The 23,978-nt window shown below is 33.5% G+C and overlaps 3 protein-coding genes and 1 long non-coding RNA gene across 4 annotated transcripts; 1 reads left to right on the top strand and 3 right to left on the bottom strand.

The window, feature by feature from the left end:
• Positions 1–153: 153 nt before the first annotated feature.
• On the bottom strand, positions 154–3,138 carry LOC131653241 (uncharacterized). The gene is made up of 2 exons (XM_058923329.1): positions 2,922–3,138; positions 154–572 (listed from the first exon to the last, which is right to left on the bottom strand). Exons 1-2 carry the CDS (start codon positions 3,101–3,103, stop codon positions 362–364), a joined length of 393 nt encoding a protein of 130 aa, XP_058779312.1. The 5' UTR covers positions 3,104–3,138; the 3' UTR covers positions 154–361.
• A 954-nt stretch (positions 3,139–4,092) lies between these two features.
• Positions 4,093–5,145, top strand: LOC131647641 (uncharacterized). The gene is made up of 3 exons (XR_009297891.1): positions 4,093–4,210; positions 4,523–4,837; positions 5,026–5,145. It is a non-coding gene; the product is annotated as an uncharacterized LOC131647641 (long non-coding RNA).
• Positions 5,146–10,545: 5,400 nt separating this feature from the next.
• Positions 10,546–14,334, bottom strand: LOC131653239 (APO protein 1, chloroplastic). The gene is made up of 3 exons (XM_058923327.1): positions 14,107–14,334; positions 12,239–12,606; positions 10,546–11,908 (listed from the first exon to the last, which is right to left on the bottom strand). The coding sequence occupies exons 1-3, from the start codon at positions 14,164–14,166 to the stop codon at positions 11,074–11,076; spliced, it is 1,263 nt and encodes a 420-aa protein (XP_058779310.1). The 5' UTR covers positions 14,167–14,334; the 3' UTR covers positions 10,546–11,073.
• A 6,596-nt stretch (positions 14,335–20,930) lies between these two features.
• LOC131647640 (uncharacterized) lies at positions 20,931–22,807 on the bottom strand. Its single transcript, XM_058917512.1, has 2 exons — positions 22,526–22,807; positions 20,931–21,330 (listed from the first exon to the last, which is right to left on the bottom strand). The coding sequence occupies exons 1-2, from the start codon at positions 22,615–22,617 to the stop codon at positions 21,126–21,128; spliced, it is 297 nt and encodes a 98-aa protein (XP_058773495.1). The 5' UTR covers positions 22,618–22,807; the 3' UTR covers positions 20,931–21,125.
• Positions 22,808–23,978: the final 1,171 nt, after the last annotated feature.

Raw genomic sequence — 23,978 nt, 5'->3', positions numbered from 1 at the left:
CGAATACGACACCGTCACTAACATGATGAATAATAATTTACAAAGAATGATAAAATTGATAGATATTATCATTTAGAGATTCAGCATATATCAATTTATATCACTCTGTCTAACAACAAACTCTAAATTATGCTGACATAGAGTGAATCCAACTGATCATTCAATTTAAATATATTAGCATAGTTGGAGTACCAATTCAAATATCCATAATCACCATAAACATACTGATTGCAAATTACTACTTCCTATCAAAGGTATAATCCAATGGAAGTGAAGGCTTAGTTGCATAGTGTTTGATAATCACTTAATCAAATTCATACATAGCATAATTACCAATTAGACCACAAGGGTTATTATAGGGTCATTCTTTTTTCAAGCTATAGTGCTTCTTGACAGGTTCAGTTACATCCCATGTAATGTTCATTCCTTTAGGAAAAACAACTAAATCACCACCTCCAATTTCAAAGGATCCAACTGATTCTTCAACTGTGACCTTCACTTTTCCTTCAAGTAGATACATTGTTTCTTCATTTTCAAAGGACCATGGAATTTTTAACGGACCACCTTCCCACCTGTTGAATTTTCAGATTCTTGTGTTACATGTAACTCAATATAGAATAAATATGAAAAGATGTCATAGAACCAAAGCACAAAAAAGAAAGCAGAACTAGGAAGGTAATATATAAACGCCGTCCTTGATGGTGTAGAAGGCGGGCTACCGCACAAATCCAAAATCTATGACAATTAAAACGAAGTTAAATATGACCTCATAAAATATTGTCATAGTTATATCTTAGTTAAATAGGATTTTTATTTATTTTGTTCTAATTAAACTGTGACTAATCTATAGAGTATCTCCAACAACTTGAGACAACTTTATATAAACTTATAAGAACAAATGCAAATATGAATAATGGTTAAACTGCGGCTAATCTATAGAGTACCTCCAACAACATGAGACAACTTCATATAAACCTATAAAAACAAATGCAGATATGAATAATAATAAAAAAAGAAAAGAGTTTAATAACTATATCATTGCCAGTGAAATATGATTGGATGTTAGCCTCAAACCTATTTATAGTTAATTGTAGGGTCGTTTTAATTTTTTAGAGACTTTGTGTTAGTTAGTTATAGTTCAACTATAACAAAATAAACAGAAATTCTATTAAGTCATAGTTTAACTACGACAGATCTATTATTGAAACCTTATTTAACCATTATTTTATCCTAAAAAACTTAAAACTTTGTGCTGTAGTCCATCTTACATATCCTCAAAGATGGTCAATCATGTGCTAACTTCAATTCCGCGCATTGGAAGCCGAACAGACTAGCTCCTCGGCTCGTGATTCAACTATTTGAACTAGTCATGCCAAACCCGTTTTCGAAACAACAGCCAAGACAGACAACATTTGAAAATCAGATCCACAACAATCATAATTTCATGCATTCACGCATTCCTGATATTTAAATTTAAATATTGGACTGGAATATTTTATTGGTCCTAAAAGGAGATGTTGGACTTTTCGCTTTAATTGCGGTCCGCCCCTAGTCGCGTTAAATGCAGCATTTTGGCTTGCCTCATTATAGCCTCCAACACCTTCATTGTGTTGGCTTTGTAGGGGTGGATTTAGTCCCACATTGCTTAGAGATACGGTCTGTGTTGTGTTTATAAGTGGAGACAATCCTTACCCTACAAACTAATTTTGTATTGATGAGTTAGGCCCAATCCAAATTTTGAGAGGAGACAATCCATAAACTAAGAGAGTAGTACCGGACGCCTTTGAGGAACAACCCATTATGTTAGCCTGGACTAGAGGGCTAGAATGCCTCCACACCCTCCTCCCCAAAGAGGAACAACCCATTATGTTAGCCTGGACTAGAGGGCTAGAATGCCTCCACACCCTCCTCCCCAAAAAAACGGCGGTCTAGTGCTGGAAGGGTATTGGACGGGCACCCAGTCATGGTTTTGGACTATGCGACCCGAATATCTTAGAACTTATCCATCATTGATTGTAAGTGGCATTACATATCTGATGGGATACTAACGGAATGAGCTAGCTCTTAATGCATGTTTGGTTTGACTATAATTGATTCTGGGTGATTTTAAGATGTTTGGTTGGACTAAAGTAGAATTGATTTTGTCTCCAAAATTGATTCTACTTGAAACTAGAATTTATAGCTTCTACCTCAAGAATTGAATCTACTTGAAACTAAAATTAATAGCTTCTGCCTCCAGAATTGATTTTGGATGATTTTTCACTGTAATTTATTATTCACCTCACTTTTATATAAATGTATCCAAATATAAATCAATTTTACTAAACTCAATTCTGATAAAACCAATTCTACCACATTCAATTCTACTGGAATCAAATCTGTCCACCGCCAAACCAAGACTGAATCCGGTCCCGAAAAACCATTATAAATATCCTAACCTATGAGATAAAAGGGACATTCACTCACCGTCAGAGACTCTAATATATACAAATCCAGAGAAAAATAAAAAGTCTCTCGTAATCTTTACGCGACCAGCCTCTTTTCCTGAACTATTGTACTTTTAATAAATACAAATATAACTTTTAATTTTTATTAGAATAAAAAATATTTAATTTAAAAATTTAACCGATCTTATCCAACAACAAAAAAATATACTGAATGCGACAAATTGATCAAGACAACCCTTCCAAAGAACGTAAAAAGAAGGGTTTAAAAAATAATCAACCTAACACAACTGAACAGTACCACTCAAACACCCAGAGAAGAAAAAGAATCCTATTATCACCCCCACAACAAACCTAGGTGTAAAACACAAATTATCAAGACCCAAAATTTATCATGCAAAAAAGCTTAAAACTTTACAAGAAACACACAACTGAGAGCAATGAAAAAACAATGTAAGAGAAGAGAAAGGAAATTACTTAGGCCAAGATGAAACACCAAGTTCATTGAGTTTGGATTTTGATGGATTCTTCTCAATCTTCACTCCAAATACTTCATAGGCTGCCATAGACGTTTCCTTTTGAATAAAAATCAGAAACAAGAGTGAGAGAATGAGAGGAATGAAAATGATGAGTGATAAACGTTTTACAAAGGGTTTCATTGCTTTACCAATTTATTGTTTCTGAGGCAATGAACTTTCTATATAAAGAATAATTCAACTTTATGAGTACAGTACCTTTTGTGATTTTTCCTTTACTCTTTTATAGAAAAAAAATCAAAATTAATATAAGATTATAAATTTGTTATTAGGTGAATTCTTATCTACCCAATTCTAAAAGTTGGGTAAGGTTACCTTCTTTATAAAATGTTTTGAAAACAACAAATTATTGGAGTATTTAATAAAATTAATTTTGTTAACTAATTGATGTCAAGTACTTTTATGAATATATAAGTGTAATTGATGAAAAATGTAATTTCTTTAAGTTTTGTCCACTGCCATTGCATTATTTAAGTTAGGTCTCATTTGGTTTTGAGTTTTGTCCACTGCCATTGCATTATTTAAGTTAGGTCTCATTTGGTTTTGAGTTTTGTCATTGCATTATTTAAGTTAGGTCTCATTTGGTTTTGAGTTTAAGTTAGGTCTCATTTGGTATAGAATTTCTCTGTTTCTTTTTTGAATTTTGTAATGGGGTTTGAGGATTTCTAGTGCTCTCATTAATATATTTCTTGTTTATAAAAAACTTTTATGAATATATAGTAAGGTATAAAAAGAATTAAGTGATGCATATGATATTAATTTTAAAAAATAGAAATGAAATCCAATTAAAAGAATAAAGCGGATGTGGCATAAAGCAAAAACATGAACGAATCTTTATATATAAAAAGGAAATATAATAAGTAGTAGAGATTTTCTTTACCCACCTCCCAACCTTCTAGGTCATCTCTGGTGAAAAATCATATATATCCCTGACTTCGGAAATGCATTTCTGAAATGCAAGAAAAAGGTGTTTTCGGAGATGCATCTCCGAAAACGTTTTTTTTCTTCAAAATTTGTCTTATTTCGGAAAGCATTTCCGAAAACAGCATTTCTGAAATACTGCGCGTTTTGCAGATTTAGCAAAAGAGCCCCCTCCCCCAATTCATTCACCCTAATTCAACTTCAAACTCAACCCCAAAGAGATTTTGTGCAAACCACTTCCAAGGCTACATCAAAGGCTCCAATAACCTTGCTATACTACATTCAAAAGCCCTCCAATCTCTTCAATCGGTAAGCTTTTCGATTTTTAGATCTATGATTAAAATTTCTATTAGGGTGTTTAGAAATAGAAAAAATTATATTGGGGTAGGTTGGTACTGCTATTTAGGTTGTTTAGAATGATTAAACATAGTTTTGAAGTTGTTTTTTGGGGTCTGCCATGGAAGTTGCAGAAAACTTCTTCGCAGGGGTGTTTCGGAAGTTCATTTACGAAAACACCTCCATTCCCAGTTTCGGAAATGAACTTCCGAAGTGTATCAGAAATGATTTTTTTTTTTAGTTTTTCTGTTGTCTCGCATATTTATTGATTTCAATTGTTTTCAGGAACATGGCAGGCAACCAAGCACGCATCAGACAGGGTAGAGAGACCCAGACTACGTCGGCTAGACGCGAGCGGGCGGCGCAGCTGGCGTCGACGCAGGGACGAGGGCAGGGCCGGGGACGTGTGCGAGTTCCCGTGCAGATGGAAGGTACCTCTACATCTGGATCGAGGAGTCGTCTGGCTCGGGTATCTTCTTCCTGCCAGCGAGAGGAGGAGGATGAGGAGGAGGCAGTGACATACCACGAGGCGGAGGAGGTACCAGATGTTGACCCTCCACACGGGGAGGAGGAGGAGCAGGAGGAGGGCTACCCGGGAGGGTCCAGTGACACTACCGTGCTGATTACCTACCACGAGCACGTCGCTCGGCGTATTTGTGAAGGAGAGGTATTTTTTATGATTTGCCCGACTATATTATTTAACCGTTTATAATTTAGCCGTTTATTCAATATTTTCTTAACGGTCTAATTAACATACTTTTTTATTTGTTTTTGTTGTAACAGGAGAGAGAGAGACTTTGAAAATGGTGAACCACTCCCGGAAGGTTTTCAGTCTGTTTAAACCGAATGATGAGGGGTTTAACGACGTGGTGAGAGCTTCAGGGCTTAGTGGGCTCTGCATGACGGGGTATACCACCATCAGCCACGGCATGCAGGGGACCTTTATGGAGAGGTGGCACAGGGAGACGTCTTCTTTCCACTTACCGGTTGGGGAGATGACGATCACCTTGCATGATGTGCAATATCTTCTCCATTTGCCGATCAGGAGGACGCTGTTGGACCACTCCCAGATCCAGAGGATCGAAGCCAGTGAGTGGATGGCGCTCTATTTGGGTATGGAGCCCGAAGTTGCTGACTTTGAGTGCATGATGAGAAATGGGCCTCATATCCGGTTCACCACACTGAGCGCTTATTTCGAGCACCACCTGGTGGCGGCGGCCGAATCCGAGGAGGCGGATGACGCCCTATTTACACAGTATCACCGTGGCTGCGCTCTCCGGTGCTGGTACATGTTTGTGGTAGGCGTTGCACTCTTTGTGGACAAGAGTGCAAGGTACGTCGACGTGACCTACCTCCGCTATTTCATGGACTTGACTACCGTTCACCAGTGGAACTGGGGGTCAGCTGTTCTGGCATACCTATACCAGAAGCTGAATGAGGCCTCCAACTGGGTAAAGCAATATTTATAGTAAAATATTTTTCATTAACACAGTGTACTTAATATTAATTAGATTTCTGAATATACTTACGGCATGATTGCAATTTGTCAAATAAAGGACAATAATTTTGGTATGGCAGACATTCTCATTGCATTATTTTAAAATTGTTTCGGCTGGCCATCAATTCAATAAGACCGATTTAGTACAGAAGCTTAGTTCAGAATACTTTCACTCAAAATCAGTAGCTAGTGGGTGGACTCTCGGAATAAAGAGTCGAGCCATTTATTCATCTTCAACCGTTCGATTTAATACAACGATCTCGTGCACTTTAATCGTGCCTATAAAGAGAGGTTTTAAGTTTTAATCGTCTACCATATATAAATTCATCTACGTGCCATAAAAAAATACAATTTCACTCACTTTTGCAAAGTTACACTTCTTTGATTGCATTGACTTAGGTGGTGAAGTGCTAACATTGCACACACATCCTCCTTCATTGTACCGAAGACATGTCGATGTATCTAATAGTTTTACATCAATCAATCTTTTGTCCCATATTGAAATAGTGGGGTCATTGATTAAAAGGGCTTCTTGATTCATACGAAATTACACGCCGAATTCATCAGATCCTTTTTGTTGCATCGTCAAAATCGCTATATCAATCTATTAGATTGCTAAGATTTTTCTCAAGATATAATAACGTCCTAATCAACTCCATTGGCCTCTCTTCATAACATCGATCATGCGACAAAAGTCACCGCACCGATTTTAACCTCCATCATGTTGCCACCTCCTTCCATTTCCTCGATTATAGAAAGAATAATCTAAAAGAGTCTGTTAAGATATCTACAAAGAGAAGTGCCTCGGGGTCGAAGATGAATGATGAAAAGAAAGATCAAAAGAAGAAATACCCATAATAGGGTTCCAAGATAAATAAAAGGTGGATGAGAAGTCTTGAGGGAGAAAATGGGTGAGAATGGTCTAGAAAGGGGGGAAGGTGAATAGATTTTTCCTTAAATCGGTTTCAAAAATTGCTTACTTAAAATCAGAGTTTTACAAAAATGGAATAGCACAATTTTATGAAATACGTGTTAGATCATTATTACGAATTATATTATATTCAAACGATACAAAAATGGGGGCAATGGAGTTTTTGAAATATTCTTTCTTGTTAGGGTTTTTGGAGAGTGGGTTTATGATTTATCTGATATTCAAACTTTTGTATGTCGATAGTGCTCTTCCGAATGGAAATTCCACCTATTGTGCTTTGCAAGTTAAATGGGGATAAGTTTTTAGTGTGTGTGGATCAAGAGACGCTGGACATTTCCTATATATTTAAATTTTATGGAGGTATGGATCTAGATTTTATCGAGGTGGGGCCTTCGTCTGACCGAGGATTGCTTATTCCCGAGGAAGACAAGACGGTTGTGTAACAAGTATGATGGGTGTGTCATTCCTCTTTGTTAGTGTCTGCTTTTCTCAATAGGTTTCAACATTCCTTTCAATAAATTTGAGGACAACGTTCTTAATCAGTTGTTAATCACCCCCTCGCCATTGCACCCAATGAGCTTGGCTTAGGTTAAAGTCTTTCAATACTGATGTGAATATAAGGGGAGTGCGCCAACCAAGACACTCATCTTTCAACGTTTCAAAGCTCAACGTAGTATGACTGCTCCAGCAAAAGGTCAGGGCTTGACATCTCTCCGGCAATGCACCAAGATATTTGATGTTTATTTAGACAGTGTGAAACATTTCAAGGATTGGTTTTTCCTGGTTACTTATCTCCATGAAAAGTATTATGCTATAATATGCTTAAAAAATCCAGGGCAGCCTTACCAATGCTAAGACAATTTTTTTTGAGTTCTGGCGACAAAGTCATTTCTTGGAAGAATTAAGATCCTATTTATACAAGATGGGTGACTTGAGCAAATAAGACATCTTCCTGAAAAAAGGAAATTGATGTCTTTCTACGAGGTTATGGGTTATGTTGGGGGTGTCACTCCTCCTAACATAGCATCAAAGAAACAATTGAAGCAATTGATAGTGACACGTATGCTGGTGAAATCCGACTTGAAAGAGGCCAAGAAAGACATTTTATGTGAGCAAATAAGAGGGACTTTTGTTTTTTCAAATACTCTTTGATGATTTCCTCTCAAAGCTATATGTTATTTGCCTCTAGATACGATAGAATATAGGAAAAAATGCAGCAAATGAGGAGGACTTCCCAAATACCATTCATCTAGTTGATGTTACCAATATTCCGACAACTGGAAGGATTTTGGCGACAGGTGCCTATACTATTTTGGTTAGTTGGGGCACAACTACTTTGAAAGAGGTGGAACTCTAGGATTCATCTGACTGGATCATAGTGGAATATGCTTCAGACTCGTCACAACCCAACGATGGAGGAAATTTGGAACTTAGTCCCGATTTTGAAGAACTTCGAGTCAAAAGGCCTTTCACTAAGCGTCCCCCGCTCCTAGGGCGGGATGTAAGAAGGCAAAGATCCATGAAGAAATTTGCGTCGGTTCCGATCAGTTTACCTCCTGCACTACTGGCCCGCCCTAGTATGAGGACAAATAGGAGTTTTGGTCTTCCGTATATAAAGAAGATTATTCTTATATTTCAAATAAATCCGAAAAAGCTCGTTAGGAGGAGTGATCGGACTAGGCATATTACACACATTTGACATCGGCTATTATGGCCTTGGTCACTATGGTCGAGGAGAAGTCTTCATGCCCGAAAGTCTTCAAATGGAGAAAGTAATCAGAGAAAGGGTTAATACCCTTACCATCAAGCGAGACTAGTATTTGGAAGAGCTTCAAGGAGCATCAACCCTAATTTCGAGCATTGAGGCCGTTGTGGAGCCTTTCAAATATTTGGGACATTGATTGAGAAGTGAAGTTCCTTGTACAGGAGGTGACAAATAAAAATAAAGCCTTGTCTTCTGCCCAATCATCGCTATCTACAACTGAGGTCGTTCTTGTTGGTACAAACCAGATAGTGGATCCTTTCCAAAGAAGGATAGAAGAGCTTGAGGCATATATGAAGAAGTCTCAAGAAGGCCAAGAGAAGACTGAGAACGGCCTCCGTGAGATGCTTCTTGAAAATATTTCTTTGTTTAAGGAGTACCGAAGTCATTGGATGAAAGTTACTCCATTGCCCGTAACTCCTTTGAAAATGTTATGAAGTAGGTGGAGTATTTTTATCCCATTGTCCTGACCTAGTGATGGGAGACGGTAAGCTTGTCTCCTTAGTGGATTTGCTGACTTCTATTATTTTCTTGTGACCAATGTGGTTGTACCTTAAGTCAATACGCAATTTTCTTGGGCTGATTTGCAGTGTGTATTTTTGATTTGATTACTTATCATTATTTTTACCTGTTTATACGACATTGCTTTAAGTCCTAGGTTCCTTTCTTTGAGAACTAACTCGTTTTTTGACATTGTGCTCAAATTTTTTTAGAAGTCTTTAGAGATTGTGTTTGGTCAAGGGTCGGTACCCTTTCCCTATTCCTAGGAGAAAAAGCTGCTTCGAGGTCAACGTAATATGGACTCACCACTGCTTCTAGATTGACTAGCTACTAATAGGGGAAGCCAGTAATTTCTACTTTGGGTATGTTATCTTTATATTTGCATTAACACAGTGGGGCTTTGAGTGCTTCATTCATACACTAGTGATGTTTGTAACAACACCCCTGAGTCGTTTGTGATTGAACTTTGATTGCTTTTAGTCATATGTCTGTGGCGCTTATGACAACAACCCTGACTTGTTGTTACCTTTATGATCACAAGGAAAAAGAGTTCAACAAAAATGTATTTATTTCGTTGATGGAATAATTGTTGTACATATGCAAAAAGTTATGCATGAAGTTAAATTTAACTAAGCAGTGTGGCTGGTGCCTATTACCCGTTAAGAGATGTGGTAGGAGACCCGATATCTGGTTCAAGCTCTTATCTGGTTCATCCACCTGCAAATGTCCAACCAACTTAATTTTATTTGCTTGTTGGGGCTGGTTCGATATGCCATTTAACTGTTTGACGAGAGAGGCTACGTTGATTTAACTTTACCTTTGTCCTCCTTCTGATTCTGTTAGGGCCTTGTATATCCGCTTCGCCCCAGATAAGTTGACGTTTATTGTCACCGACTCGTCGTAGACATTTTGAAATATCAGCTTGGGGTGGATCAAATAGGACATTCCGTCTAAGTTAGTTGCAAAGGGTCTGCCCATGATATCATTAAAGACACTTTTATAGTGAACCTCCAGAAATTGGAAACCGACCGTCTAGGTGCCTCTTCTTTCCTATAAAGTGACCACGAACACCCTTAGACACGGGTGACAGTGTCATTGAATGTTTGAAAGTCGGAAGTCGTAGTCATAGAAAAATAAATATAATTGTTGAAGGAACTAGTGCTTTTGATAGAAGAAGGAAATGTAATATTTTTCCTCTTTTCTTTATATATCTTTTAAATTGACTTTTATCTTTTGTTTATTGATAATTTTAAAGGAGAATACTTAGATACAATTATTTAGGTGTGATTCGTACTATTTTCTAATAAAAATATGACAAGTATATAATTTCCTCTTACACATATGTATTTTTCTCCTATTTTTACTCTTTAAATGATGTTAAAATACACTTGTCATATTTTCATTGGCAAATAGCATAAACCACACATAAGAAATTGTAGGCAAGTTTTCTCCAATTTTAAGTTGACTTTTATATTCCAATATAAATATACAGCACTAATCATTTAATGGTTAAAAATGTAATACTAATATAATGCTATCAACAATGGTTTTTAAATTCAACACCCTACTTTTTCACTTTTTATACTCCACATTATCATTTTTTTTTTTTTTGGTTTTATACCATCGGTTTAGTCCGGTTCGGAGTCGAGTTTTGACATCAAGTGGTTTCATCCCCCTCCCGATCACAGTTGCGGGGAATCGAACCGTGGTTCTCCCTACCAAGTCCAGCGCCAATTATTTAGGTGTGATTTGTACTATTTTCTAATAAAAATATTCAACACAATTTAATCCACCTGATTTTCAACACCTAATTCAACACTCCATTACACCCATTTAACTACTTAATAAATTATTCAACATGTCCATTGTAAATGGTCTAAGGAATATATTTAGAAACAAACAAGATTTTCAAAAAGAACCTTCTATTTAAAGACACATGGAGTATACTTAACGAAAGATAGCGAGAGTAATCTTTTCAAGATTTTTGTTCTGCGATTGGCTTATATATACATGTTGGATACATCAAAAGCTGGTATCCATTCAAGGAATCAGACATATCATGCTGAAGATTTTTCTCATGCTAATTGCTAAAGACTGTGAATGTATAGTTGCACTTAAACAGATCATGCACTTGTGAGATAACATCAAGCAATCATTCCTACCTCATCGGAATCAGGAATTACAATGTCAAGCCTCATCATCGGCTTGTACTCGTCTGGAATACGTGCGCCCGCTTGTACACACACTTCTACTACGGCCGGAGCCTTTCCATAATATCTCCTCAATGCAGCCGCAATTGGAGGTCCATTCGTGTCTCTAACATGCCACACATAATTTGGAGGTAAAACTTCATCTATAGTAGCATCCTGCCAACCATGTTTTCCGTCTCTCCATTGATGTTTAAACGATCCACAAAGTTTTGCGTTGTGACCCCACGGTCCAACATGAACCTCCGAGCAATAGCCGCACGCTTTCACTGTGTATTTCTTCATCAACTTCCTGACACCTTTTCTAACAATTTGATATGCGTTGATCGTTTCTTGGGCGATTTTAGGTACGTTTGACAATGGTGGACAGGGAAATCGCTCACAGGCTCTATAAGTATCAAAGTCGTTTATGGAAGAGGAGTCGGCAAAGTGAAATGGCTCAGGCTCCTCTAAATGACCGCCTCTGTCGAGTACTCTCCTCCCTAACATTCGTATGGGATTATTCCTTCTCCGCGAAGGATACTCAGGGATGTCTACACCGGCTTGAATGCAGAGCTCAACAACAGCTGGAATCCGATCGTATTCAAACCGTGTATCGTGCATAATGCGCTTACCAAATGGATCAAAGAGATGATACGACTCAATTGGGACAAGTATATCATTGATGGAACCCTTGACCCATGCATGAGAACTATGACGCGTTGAACTCGTACGACCTTCACAATCTAGAATGCCGTGACCGGTCTTAGCCACATGTACTTCCGAGCATTCACTGCAGGAATCAAGTTGACAAGAATTTAACTCCTGCATCATCATTAACATAAAAGAAAACAAATATACACCTAGGGACACCTCTGAAAAATGGCGTGTCCGTGTCAGTGTCGGACACTGTCACCAACACTTGTGAGTTGTGATTACGTTCCAGTTGTTCATTTTTTAAAATTGTTATCAGTGTCGACGTCTCAGTGTCGACGTCTCAGTGTCGGTGTTGTGTACGTTGTCTATGTCTGTGCTTCATAGGTTGTAAATCATGGTACTGAGGTTTGATTTCTGCTAATAAAAGAATGCAAAGCAACTAGAAGATAAGAACAGTATGGTGTACCTACAGCCATATATAGGAATGACATGCAATAGCTGGGAAAGACCTTTAATCAAAAGCTTCCAAGCATCAAATACTTCATAAGCAACGGGAACTAGGTCTGGAACAAGCAAACCATTCTTTGGTGGTTCAAGAGGTTTCTCTATTCCCTTGCTAGCAAGTTTTTTGTCCAACTTTCCAGACTGTTTGATTTCTTTAAAGGGAATAGGGAATGGTTTCTTCTTCTTCTTTGGTAACTTTGGTGGGAAGTCAACATTTTGGGTTGACTGATTTCGTCTCCACACATATTCGTCAGGTCTAAGCTTCCGATTGGCACAAAGTATAACTCCAGGTAATGTCAATCTACACTTGTCGAATTGTTGACACTTGAACTGCAACAAAGACAAATATAAGGGTAAGTTCCGACATATGAAGCACAAACACCCGAAAAAAGTGGTTACATAAATAAATAAGCCATGGGAGGAAATTCGTCACTAAAATCATTATATCAGAAAAAGAACCATATTTCCGACAATGGTTCATTACAGCATAGTCCTACAAATGGAACTTATAACAAGTTCAACTATCAAAGTGATAGATGGACCAATCATAAATGTATAACTATTAACTAGAGTCCAACCCAACAAAGATCAACTTTTTATCCTCCATATGATATTAAACATTGCATGAAGATATATAGCTTTTGACCACACTCCCTTTGTTTTATATGAACTGTCAGGTAATGCACACATCTTAATAAAATGATTGCCTATAATTTTCAATGCAAAACAAAAGTTAAGACTGTAATGTCCTGGTGCTCTAGTTTATGGTTAACCATCCTACACATGCAATTAGTTTAATAAATAAAGATAATATTGGTTAAGAGAGTAGATTCTCTATTGAAATTATAAAATGACAAATGATGGAGAAAAAGATATATTACAAATGTGACACTTAACTTGAGACAGAAGGGGTAGATGAGAGGAGTAGTACGTACGACTCAAGTTGCCTCAGAGTCAGAGCCGTCTTTAGGGTGTGCAAGACGAGCTACAACAAGAGTCTCAAATATTCCACAGTTAAATTGTAGTTAAATAGAGTTTCATAATAGATTACTCACGGTTAAACAAAGACTAAATAGGTTGTTGTGTCACGTTGGAACTGTAACTAACTTATTCAGGACTTTCAAAAACGTAAGACGGCTTTGCTCAGAATCAACGACTTAGCACTAACATATTGATATGGATGTTTGTGGATGCAAGGGAAATTGACGAAAAAGAACAAATTGCATTCAGTAACTTGGAATACTTTGAATATATTTTAATAAATAGGAATAGAAGAACAAAAGTTATTTACAAAAATCATTGGAGTGAAGCTAATGCTCTAGAATATATGAGTAGAGCTGTCTTTTTGGAGGCCCCATGTAGGTTAACCACGATTCAACCCGTGATAAAACAACTGGAGGTCTTATTTAGTCCTAGCTTAACCGTGACGGATATATTAAGAGGCCCTGTTTCCCCACAGTTTAACCATGACAAATTTGAGACTACCTGTTGTAGCATATTAAATTTCACCTCAGATAAACAATGAAATAAAAGATGTAATCTTCAGATTACTCTACAATCTAAAAGACAGTAAGATTGAGCTCTTCTCTCAGTTACACAAATCAGGAAAGTATCAACTTTTTTCAGTTTCTGTAAATCTTAACTTTTAAAAAAAAAAAACTCTCTAATCTAACTTCTCCATAAACAAATTAAACCTTATAAAACATTATCTTCATTTTAATTTAGAAACTTTTAGAATTCAGAATTAATCCAAATTTGAAACTACATAGGAAATGGAATGATTAACAAAGCTAGCAAGAACACACAACAAAAAGGGGAAAATAGAAAAACCTTGAAAGCGGGAGAATATGAGTTAGAAGCTGATAAGTGGTAGGACCCAATAAACTCCATACTGTATGACTTTCTCACAGTTTCTGGCCGCCGACGGCGAACTCCGGCTGTATTTTCCGGCGAGTTGAACTCAGTGAGACTCGGTTTTGTTTTTGATACAAAGGTGCTGAGTTTTCTGATAAACGAAAAACCGAGCTTTAGTAATTAGATTACAATCCCATATTTTGTTTGAATTCTCTTGTTTTCATATTTTATTTCACAATAATTAAAATAAAATTCATATATAAATATATCAGTAATATTTAATATTTTTAGTGAGAAATTTAACTTCGGGATTAATTATTAATGATTAATATTTTTAAATATAAATTTAAGATATCACATATTATTGAATATATTTGATTTGCATATATATGTTTAAAAATATCTGACTTTTGTAATAAGTGTCTTTAAAAGTGTATAAATGAATGGATATTGTGTCCTAATTGTGTAAAAAGATTTTATTTTACATCTTTAATGCATAAATATTTAATATTTAAAAAACAAGCATGAAAAAAAAATTTAATATCCACTCTAAATTGTTTATCACATAAAAAATAGTATGTGTAGAAAAAAAATCAAATTTTTCTTTAAGTCTTATTAGTAATGGGTTTTCTTAGTAGAAGTTTTGGCATTGAAAATTTTAAAAATTAATTAATTAATTACATATTAAAAAATCTAAAAGGTTTTGCAAGAATATTTGTAAAAATTAATTTAAGTTGAAGCAAGTATAGTTGTCAAAAAGTACAGCTGTGCATGACACTCCTACGTGATTAGGGGACACTTAGAGGTCTTAGTAAGTGATAGTAGTTAAAGTTTGTGTACGATGGTGAGAGATTATATCTATTAATTTTTTACAGTCATATGAAAAGGCCAACTCACGTGAGGCTAAAAGCTCCGTGTCTTATGCGTTATATTGGGCAAGTTTTGATATGTCTAATACTCTCTAATGGATCAAATATTTATAGATTTTCTTGGCCTATGGTTTAGAAAGCCTTGAGAGGTGATAATCGCTCCCCCTTGACCGTGGGAGACTGTTGACTACTTGTTTTCCAAGGAGTCATTGTATGACTCAGTTTAGGTGACTAGTGGAGAGATAGCAATATGATATGTAACACATGAGGTCGAAGATGACAGAGGATGGTTGCATTGTGAGTAACACTCGTGGCCGAAGATGGCGAGGAGTAGTCGCCACATTTGAATGAGAGGGATCCTGAGGCTGTGCAAAGAAGATATTGCATGGTTGAAGGAAGACTTATACGGATTGATTGGTACTACCTATGCCAACAAGATGCATCTTCTTTTTCGGTAGTCTAACAGATAAGAACTCCATAACTAAGGGTGCTTGAATTGGAGTAGTATTTGGATGGAAAACCTTCTGAGAAGTTTCCTGGAAAGCATGTGATTGGGGACAAAACATGCTGAAAAGACCCGTGTTGGTTTGTGGGGTTAGTCGGTAATATTAAAAGCAGACTGGGGCATTACAAATGGTATTAGAGCTAGATCTCTCCTAGTACGATGTGGTTCAGGGACGAACCATGCGGAAGATGGTGGGCATGTAACAGCCGAGGCCGGAGAGGGCAGAGGGTGGTTGCACCGCATGTAACACTCGTGGCCGAAGATGACGAAGAGTGGTCGCCACATCGAAATGAGAGGGATCCTGGAGACGTGCAGGAAAGATACTGCATGGTTGAAGGAAATCTTATAAGGATTGATTGATACTCTACCTATACCAACAAGATGCATTTTCTTTTCAGTAGCCTAACAGATAAGAACTCCACAGTTAAGCGTCTTTGACTTGGAGTAGTATTTGGATGGATGATCTTTTAGGAAGTTTCCTGGAATGCGTGTGAGAAGGGACAAAACATGCTGAAAAAAAGACTCGTGTTGGTTTTTGGGGCAAGTCGATAATCCTGAAAGCACTCTGGGGCGTTACATGATACACATCTATCATGAGGCGGTGACCCTTGTGTTGCCCTTATTTGAAACTCTCACAAATATATCACTACATAATCCCTCAAGCAAGAGGACTTGTAAAGGATGAAGTGCTTTCAGGTTCCCTCCGGGTTTTGCCTCGTGATCAAGAGTGAGTCATTATTAAGGATAGACGAGTCTCTCGGCTTGGGGTGAATCCATAAGCTGAAGATAATTTTTTTAAGGGGAGACAAGTCTTTTAGCTTGGTGCGAGTCCCTTAGCTGAAGGCGGCTTTTTAAGGTGAAGGTGAGCCTCCTAGCTTGAGGCGAGTCCCTCAGCTGAAGGCTTTCATACCTTGATTTTGCCCATAAACTTTACCTTCATATAATTTTTATGCCATTTTACTTTTAAATAAATTTAATGACACAAATGGTAAGAGATGAAGCTTGCAAGTATAGGGTCATGAGTTGTTTTCTCACATTTTGACATATAAAATATCAAAAAATTGTATTTTTTATCATTTTAATTTTTAATAATAATAATTGTAATAAATATCTCAAAAATACTAAGAAAAATAGAAAATTTTATTAAAGCTCATCATTAGTCAAAACAACACTTGTATTAAAATAAATAAAAGTAAAAGTAAATTGACTTGATATTATTTTGCCTCACCTTTATATAGAAAATAAAAAGAAAAATATTGTCTTTGTCTTGCAATGTACAAATAGTTGGTGAAGGCTTAATATATCTTGATATTTTAGGTTTGAATGCCATTAAACACTATCAAGAAAAGGTATTTTTCAAATTAATAGTGTGCCATTAAAATGTAGGTGATTCTAGGATCCAATCTTGTGCAGTAACTTCTTGTGCTCTTGTCTAAGCTTGTAGATGAGAATCTTAGCCAATCGTTTCAATAGGTATATTGCCATATCGGTTTTCACGATATCACGCAATTTAACACTAAAATTTATGAGGATGATTTTCAGAGTTCTTATACTCTTCTAAAATAGTTTTGCTGTAGTTTTTAATTAACGGTTGGATGATAAATTAATTGATAATTTATAACTCATGACTAATGGCTGATAGTTTATAGTTGATGATTGATAGTTGATAAATTAATTAAAATATTTGAAAAATTAGCGGTTTAACTAGTTAATAAATATAAAATGATATGAAAAAAAGTATTTTTTTAATTAATAATTAAATGTATTTTTAAAATAATTAAAATTTATAAGAATAATAATGGAAGAAAAAATGATAAACTATAAGCTATAAGTTAAAACGCTATTTAAAATAGTGTCTGAAAAATAAATTATAAGTTAATAAAATAAGCAATAAGCTTATGATGAAAAGACTATTACCAAACAGATCTTTTATTATCATACGAGTTTATAAGCTACTCCCTCCGTTTCTTTTTAAATATCGTTTTAGAAGAAATTTTTTGTTTTTATTTAAGTGTCGTTTTATAGTTTAATGTTATAATTTATCAATTATACATTTATACCGTCACTTTCTCAATAACTCCACTTCACATTTTTTTATAAAATTAATTATTTTCTCAATTAATTATTAGAAAAAGAGAGAGTGTATAATTGAATTTATTTAAAAAGAGAAAATAAATTAGGGTATAATAAAAAAAATAACTCTATCAATCTACTATCTTGGTAGAAAAACTTTTTGCCAAAACAAGACTTAAAAAGAAACGGGAAGAATATAAGCTAGTATGCCAAACATAGCCTAATAGTTTACATTCATTTACCTTAAATATCACATATATCTCTTAAGCTACTTCTTCCACTTTCATAAGAAATGGGAAAGAAATATCATATTAGAAAAAAAATCTAAAATATTACAAATTTTATGACTACTTTATCACTTATCATTATAAATGACAAATTAGGCACCGCAATTTATCACAGATGACATTGTCTATTAAATATAAACTAGTGGAATATTCGTGCGAATGCACGGGTATTGCTATGGTACCCACAATTATTTTCTATATACATTTTAATAAAAATGAAATGAAAGAAAAATTAAATTGTTCAACTAAAAAAATTTATATTTTAGAAAATAAAATGTAAGCAATATTAATATTTAAATCAGTTGTTTCATTTTTCCCGTTTCATATAATTTCCACGATATGAGAAAACAAACAATAAAATTTTATTGACTCAATATATTTTTGGATCAATGATTTTATTTTTCCCGTAATAAAGTTTGATTAATAGTATATTTATACTGGTTTATTAAAATTTATTGATACACTACAAAATTTTATTGACTCACTGTATATTTGGACCAGTGGATTCATTTTTCTAATAATAAAGTTGAATCAGTAGTAAATTTATTTCCGTTTATAACAATAATATATTTTCCCTTAATATTTTCACATATTAATTTGGAAAAAATAGTCAGTAAATTTTTATTATTCAATATTTAAATTAGTAGTAAAGTTATTCTCGTTTATAACAATAGTATTTGTTCTCGTATAAAATATTGTTTTTGTTTTGACATTATTTATAAAAATATTTAAATTAATAATATATTTTTTCCGTATACAAAAATTATTTTTGTTTTGATAATATTTATAAAAACATTTAAATAAATCAAATTGTTTTCATTGATAACAATAATACTGTATATTACATTTGACTTGCTATAATTATTAATACATTTGGATTTTAGAAGGATATCATATTCAGTAGTGATTTTAGATTTAAATATTTTTATATAATAAAGTTCAAATTTTTTTCTATTTTTATTATAATAAGGCTCAAATGATATTGTGCTACATAATAAGGTTTTCACAATTTTTCTACATATAAATATTATTTTTGGATATTATTAACAAAAATATTTAAATTAATAATAAAATTATTTCAATCATTATTTAATAATTTTATTTTTCCGTTTCATAATTTTTCATGTTAGAAAAAACAAAAATTAAATAATTAAAAAACTTATGTTAAGCTTATGCTAGTTTTATCATTATTCAATATCATTATTTATTATCCTATAGTAAAGAAAATCTCTCAATTACAATTATAGACTTAAAGAGCACAAACATAATATTTGATAGATTGAACCTGACATTTTGATAGATTGAACATGACGGTGTTTGAAATTGACATCAGAGGTTATAGTGCAAAATATTATAATAAACATGTATTTTGTGATTACTCATATTTTTCGATAGGATAACACTTGTGCTGACTTTTTTGCTAACCTTGTTCGCACGGTTCCTTCTCTTACTCTTTTTGATACCATCCTTCTAGATATTAGATGTGATTTTGTAAAAAATAGGTTGGAATGTGTTTTTATAGATTTTCTCGACATTGAGAGGGTTTTGGCCTAGTCCCTCTCCTTTTTTGTGTATCTCCTTTTATTTTAATTTATCAACTCTATTCAAAAAAAAAAAAGTCAGGCTAATAGCAGCTTATGTTGGCAACCCAATATTGATAATAGTAAAATATTGGTTTCCCTGGCTAGTCTAGTATTTAATAATTTTAGGTTTTGATTTTCTTTACTAATAGTATTACTAATTGAGTATCTAATATTGGTTTCCCATCTACTCTAGTATCTAATAAAATACTACTCTTTAATTTATATATTATTTATTGCTTATTTATCCAATTGAGCAACAACTATGGTGACAAAGTCACATTTTCATATAATAATATATTTCAAAATATCATATTTTGTTAGTTTGATAATATATTAATAATCTACTATTTTATAGATGAAAAAAAAATAAGTATAAAACATATAGGAAATGTGACAGTCGAAAATGGTATTCGAGACGGTAAAAGATTACTATTTGATAAAAACCAATACATAAAGTGAATGAGTAAAAGAAAACAAAAAGAAAGTGACACAGTAAAAGAAAAAATTGATATTTCTCAATTAACATATTTGTATTAATAATATATTTTATTAATTAATTTTATTTATTTAAATCTTTAACTCTTTTCCCGTTTATTTCGTATAGTTGTAAAATTACACACAAAAATTGTAAAAATAAACTTTTATTTAATAACCAAACCTAGATATTTTAAATTGAAATTAAAAAATTGAGAGTAGAAAGAGTGAAAATTTATAAAAGAGATCATTAAGGCAACGATAAAGTAGATGTGCAACATTAATCATTCAACATTAAATTGAAATATAAAAAATATATTAGAAAAAAATGTTTTGTAGAAAATGATAATTTAATTGTTTTTTTCTTTTTACTATTTTCATGTTAGGGTTGAAAATGAAAATAACAATTATATAACATGAAAATGTTTAAAAGCAAAAAACAATTATGAAGTACTTTACGTAAATCCCGAGACAATCTACTTTGTGGAAAAATTAAATTTTAGAGTTTGTTTTAACCATATAAATAATAACTTAGTTACATTATAGAAACAACTAGAAGCATAGATGTTGAGTAGTAACCAAAATAATACAATTATGATAATTTAATTGCAAAAAATATTATTTAGACATAAAATATCCCGAAATCAATGGCATGATCTCTACTCAACTGCTAGGTAACAAAACTATTTTCATGATTCATCTAATAGACTTCAAAATATATCACACCATATGAATTGTCCAACCATCATTAAAATGATGAAATTTGTGACACTTGAGTCGTGACTATACATGCTAATCTCCATGAGATATTAATTTAGTTGTTAAATAAATATTAGTGCTAACATACCTTTTATTGATTTGTCTACAAATTTCAACTGTCAAAAACTGATAATATTAAGTTGGACGTCAATATCAAAATTCAAACTCTAACTCACTCTCAAAGTTGTATGTGTGGATTTCTAGTCGTTATGACACGTGTAATAGCAAAATGATAATCTTGTGAAGAAATTGAACATCAACTTGACTATTAATTTGTGATACATGCGATGTCTAAATTGAATAGCATAATTTAAGAAAAAAAAGAGCAAGATAGACACTTTTAACAACAAAAGCTAACCACTTCAAAGTTCTTAATTCACTAAAAACCTTAATGCCAAATAAGTTCATGAAAGTCATCCACTTCATTTGTTGCGGCATTTAGGAGTTATTCAAAGATAAAGTGCTTGTTGACAGCAACAGAAACATCAAAAGTACAAGTCATGCCTTTAGGAAACACAACCAAATCACCAGCACCCAATTCAACTGACTCATTTGCTCCACTTGGTGTTACCTTAACTTTTCCTTCTAGGAGATAGCAAGTCTCTTTCGAATCAAAAGTGGAGAGAAATTTGCTTGGAGGACAACCCCATCTGTTATATCAAAATAGAGAAATAATTTTATAAACACAAAGAAAATTGAGTGAATTTATAATTTATAATAATTAAAACACAAAAAAAAAGTACACTTTACGAGTTTATTTATCACTCTTGATTAATTTTTTTAAATGTTTGTTATACATAATAATCCAAGGTAACATGAATGCAAAGCAAAAGACTAACTTATGTATGAAGCAAAAACACGAGTACACGACTCACACGTAGACACCGGTAATAATTTGAGAAAATGAAAAAATAATTTGATGTTTGAAAAAATAATAGCAAAGAAATGAACTGAACCAAAAGCTGAAATGAAATCAACAGTGGTGAACAAAAGGTGTGATTCAAAAACTGGCACGAATAAAAACTCTTGTGGATCAAAAAGTTACACGAACAAAATCACACAACCGCAAACAAAATCAAGGTAACAAAGAAGAAAAGGAATCGAATGTGAAAACCGAGATGAAAAAAGATATCCAAACTTGATTTCAATCTTAGTTCAACATTGACACAAGAGAATAGAGTAAGTTCAAGAGCTTTGAATCTTAACTCAAGAAATTGAGAAAATAAGAAGGTAGAGATTAAGCTGTGTATTGGTGAGCTTTTGTCAAACATGATTTTAAATAAGCTGGATTTTGTAAAGTTGATTATGAAGTAAAGCACTTTATATATGGATGATGGTATTCCTGAAGCAAGTTTGATATAAAACTTGGAGAAACTTTTCAACCTTACACAATGCTGATTCAGAATAACCAAACATCTAAATGTTTACTGGAATCACATTGGACATGAGAAAGCTCAAGTTTGACACTCTTTAATATGTATCCAAACATGTAAAGCTTAACATGTTTTATCCACAACCTTGAATTGATCTCTGAGAGAAGAAACTTTTAGGGAAGATAAGTCAGTGTCGTACCGATGTCATACAAGTGTTAGACACCACAATGTGTCTAACTCCAGACCACAATGCGTCTAACTCCAGAGGCATCTAAACCCTCATAGGTACAAAAACTGAACAACAGCATAAAGGTAGTATCTTTTAAAACTCACACAACATAGCATAGTAAAGTTCTCTTTTTATGAAAACATGCACACACAAAAATTAAAAAACAAGTAGAAAATTGATGCAAAAATGGTAGAAAGTAGAGGGGTAATAAATGTTGGAATAGAAAAAGAATAGAGAGTTTACTTGGACCATTGCCTAACACCAAGTTGAGTGAGTTTTTCTTCAGAAGGGTTTGTTTCAATCTTGATCCCCAATTTCTCAGTGACGTTACTCATCCTTCAATGCAAAACCAAGAGAAAAGGTATCTTTCACAAGCGAAAGAATGAGATGAGAGGCAGGGTTTGGATTGTTGGTAAAAAAAATGAAAAACACAATTGTCTTTTTAGTTACTTTCAGATAAATTTACATTAATGTTATTTAACAATTACTCCACCAATGAACAGATAATGAACAGATACACCACCAATGGTGATTGATTTCTATGACTGTTTAGATTGGAATCCAATCTACCATGGATAAGATTTCATAACTCCTTAAGTCATTTTTTTTAGGCATCACCGCCACACAAAAAGGATAACCTCCATAACTCCTTAAGTCTTGATTTTCTCATATAAATAAAAAGGTTTTTTTTTTGTTATCTCTAAATTCATTCACATTTTCATTCCTTCACATTTTCATTCCTTCATTTTTGTTTAACTTGAAAACCAAAATACATTTGTATTCTCATTTTATAATAAATTAGTGTCTTCATGTTACTATAATTTTAGGTTTGTTCGAATAATTATATGAAATTTTAACCTCTCATAATCACAATTTTATGAGATTTTGATTTTCTCTCTCTTTTTTTTTCTTCTGTAAAATATCCTATAATGGAAGTGATGAGACTATTATAATAAATACAGATTTACAATGGAGTGACTTTGACATTTGTGTTGAATGCAATTCTAGTTATTCTGCAGGATATGTTTAGCGCAATTTTTAAAACTTTTTTATCCTTTATTGAAAAGTATATGATAACTTTTAAATGACACCATAATTGATTATATGCTTAATAAAATAGTTACGGTCAATAAAAGTAAAGTACTTATTTATGAAATTCACACATATTCAAGTACAATACTTTAAGATCTAAAGTTTATGAGTTAGTTCATGGAAGATTTTAAGAGCATCTTTAATGAGAGAATTTATTTTTGATTGTTTGAGCTATTTTTTGTGGGATCAATTGTTACATTGTATTTAAGCAACATCTAAGCAATTTAAATCAATTTCACTTTAATGGTAATTTGAATAAGCAATCCATATGTGGCTCAATCAATTTATATTTAACCCTACAAATTATCAATATTAATATTATTTAATGTTAAACAACCTACTTTTTGGATTGTTTCATGATGTAACTCACATAAATATTTAAGAAACGGGAACGCCACGTGCATCTACTCCAATAATAAAAATTATTAAATTTCAAAACTTATGAATCTTAGTGTACATTAAACAAGTTGTATTGGAGATGCTCTAATCACCAATTTGGATTTGAATAGATATGAAAGAAAACGGTGTTGTTTGGTTCGGTGAAAAAAAGAAAATGATATGTGAAAATTAAAATTATTTAGAGCAGTAATTGTGTGGATAGAGG

Source organism: Vicia villosa, linkage group LG2 (assembly GCF_029867415.1).
Source record: "Vicia villosa cultivar HV-30 ecotype Madison, WI linkage group LG2, Vvil1.0, whole genome shotgun sequence".
In the NCBI taxonomy this organism is placed as follows: domain Eukaryota; kingdom Viridiplantae; phylum Streptophyta; class Magnoliopsida; order Fabales; family Fabaceae; genus Vicia; species Vicia villosa.
Note: the sequence above shows the minus strand (reverse complement) of the source record. Positions and strands in the feature narration are given on the sequence as shown.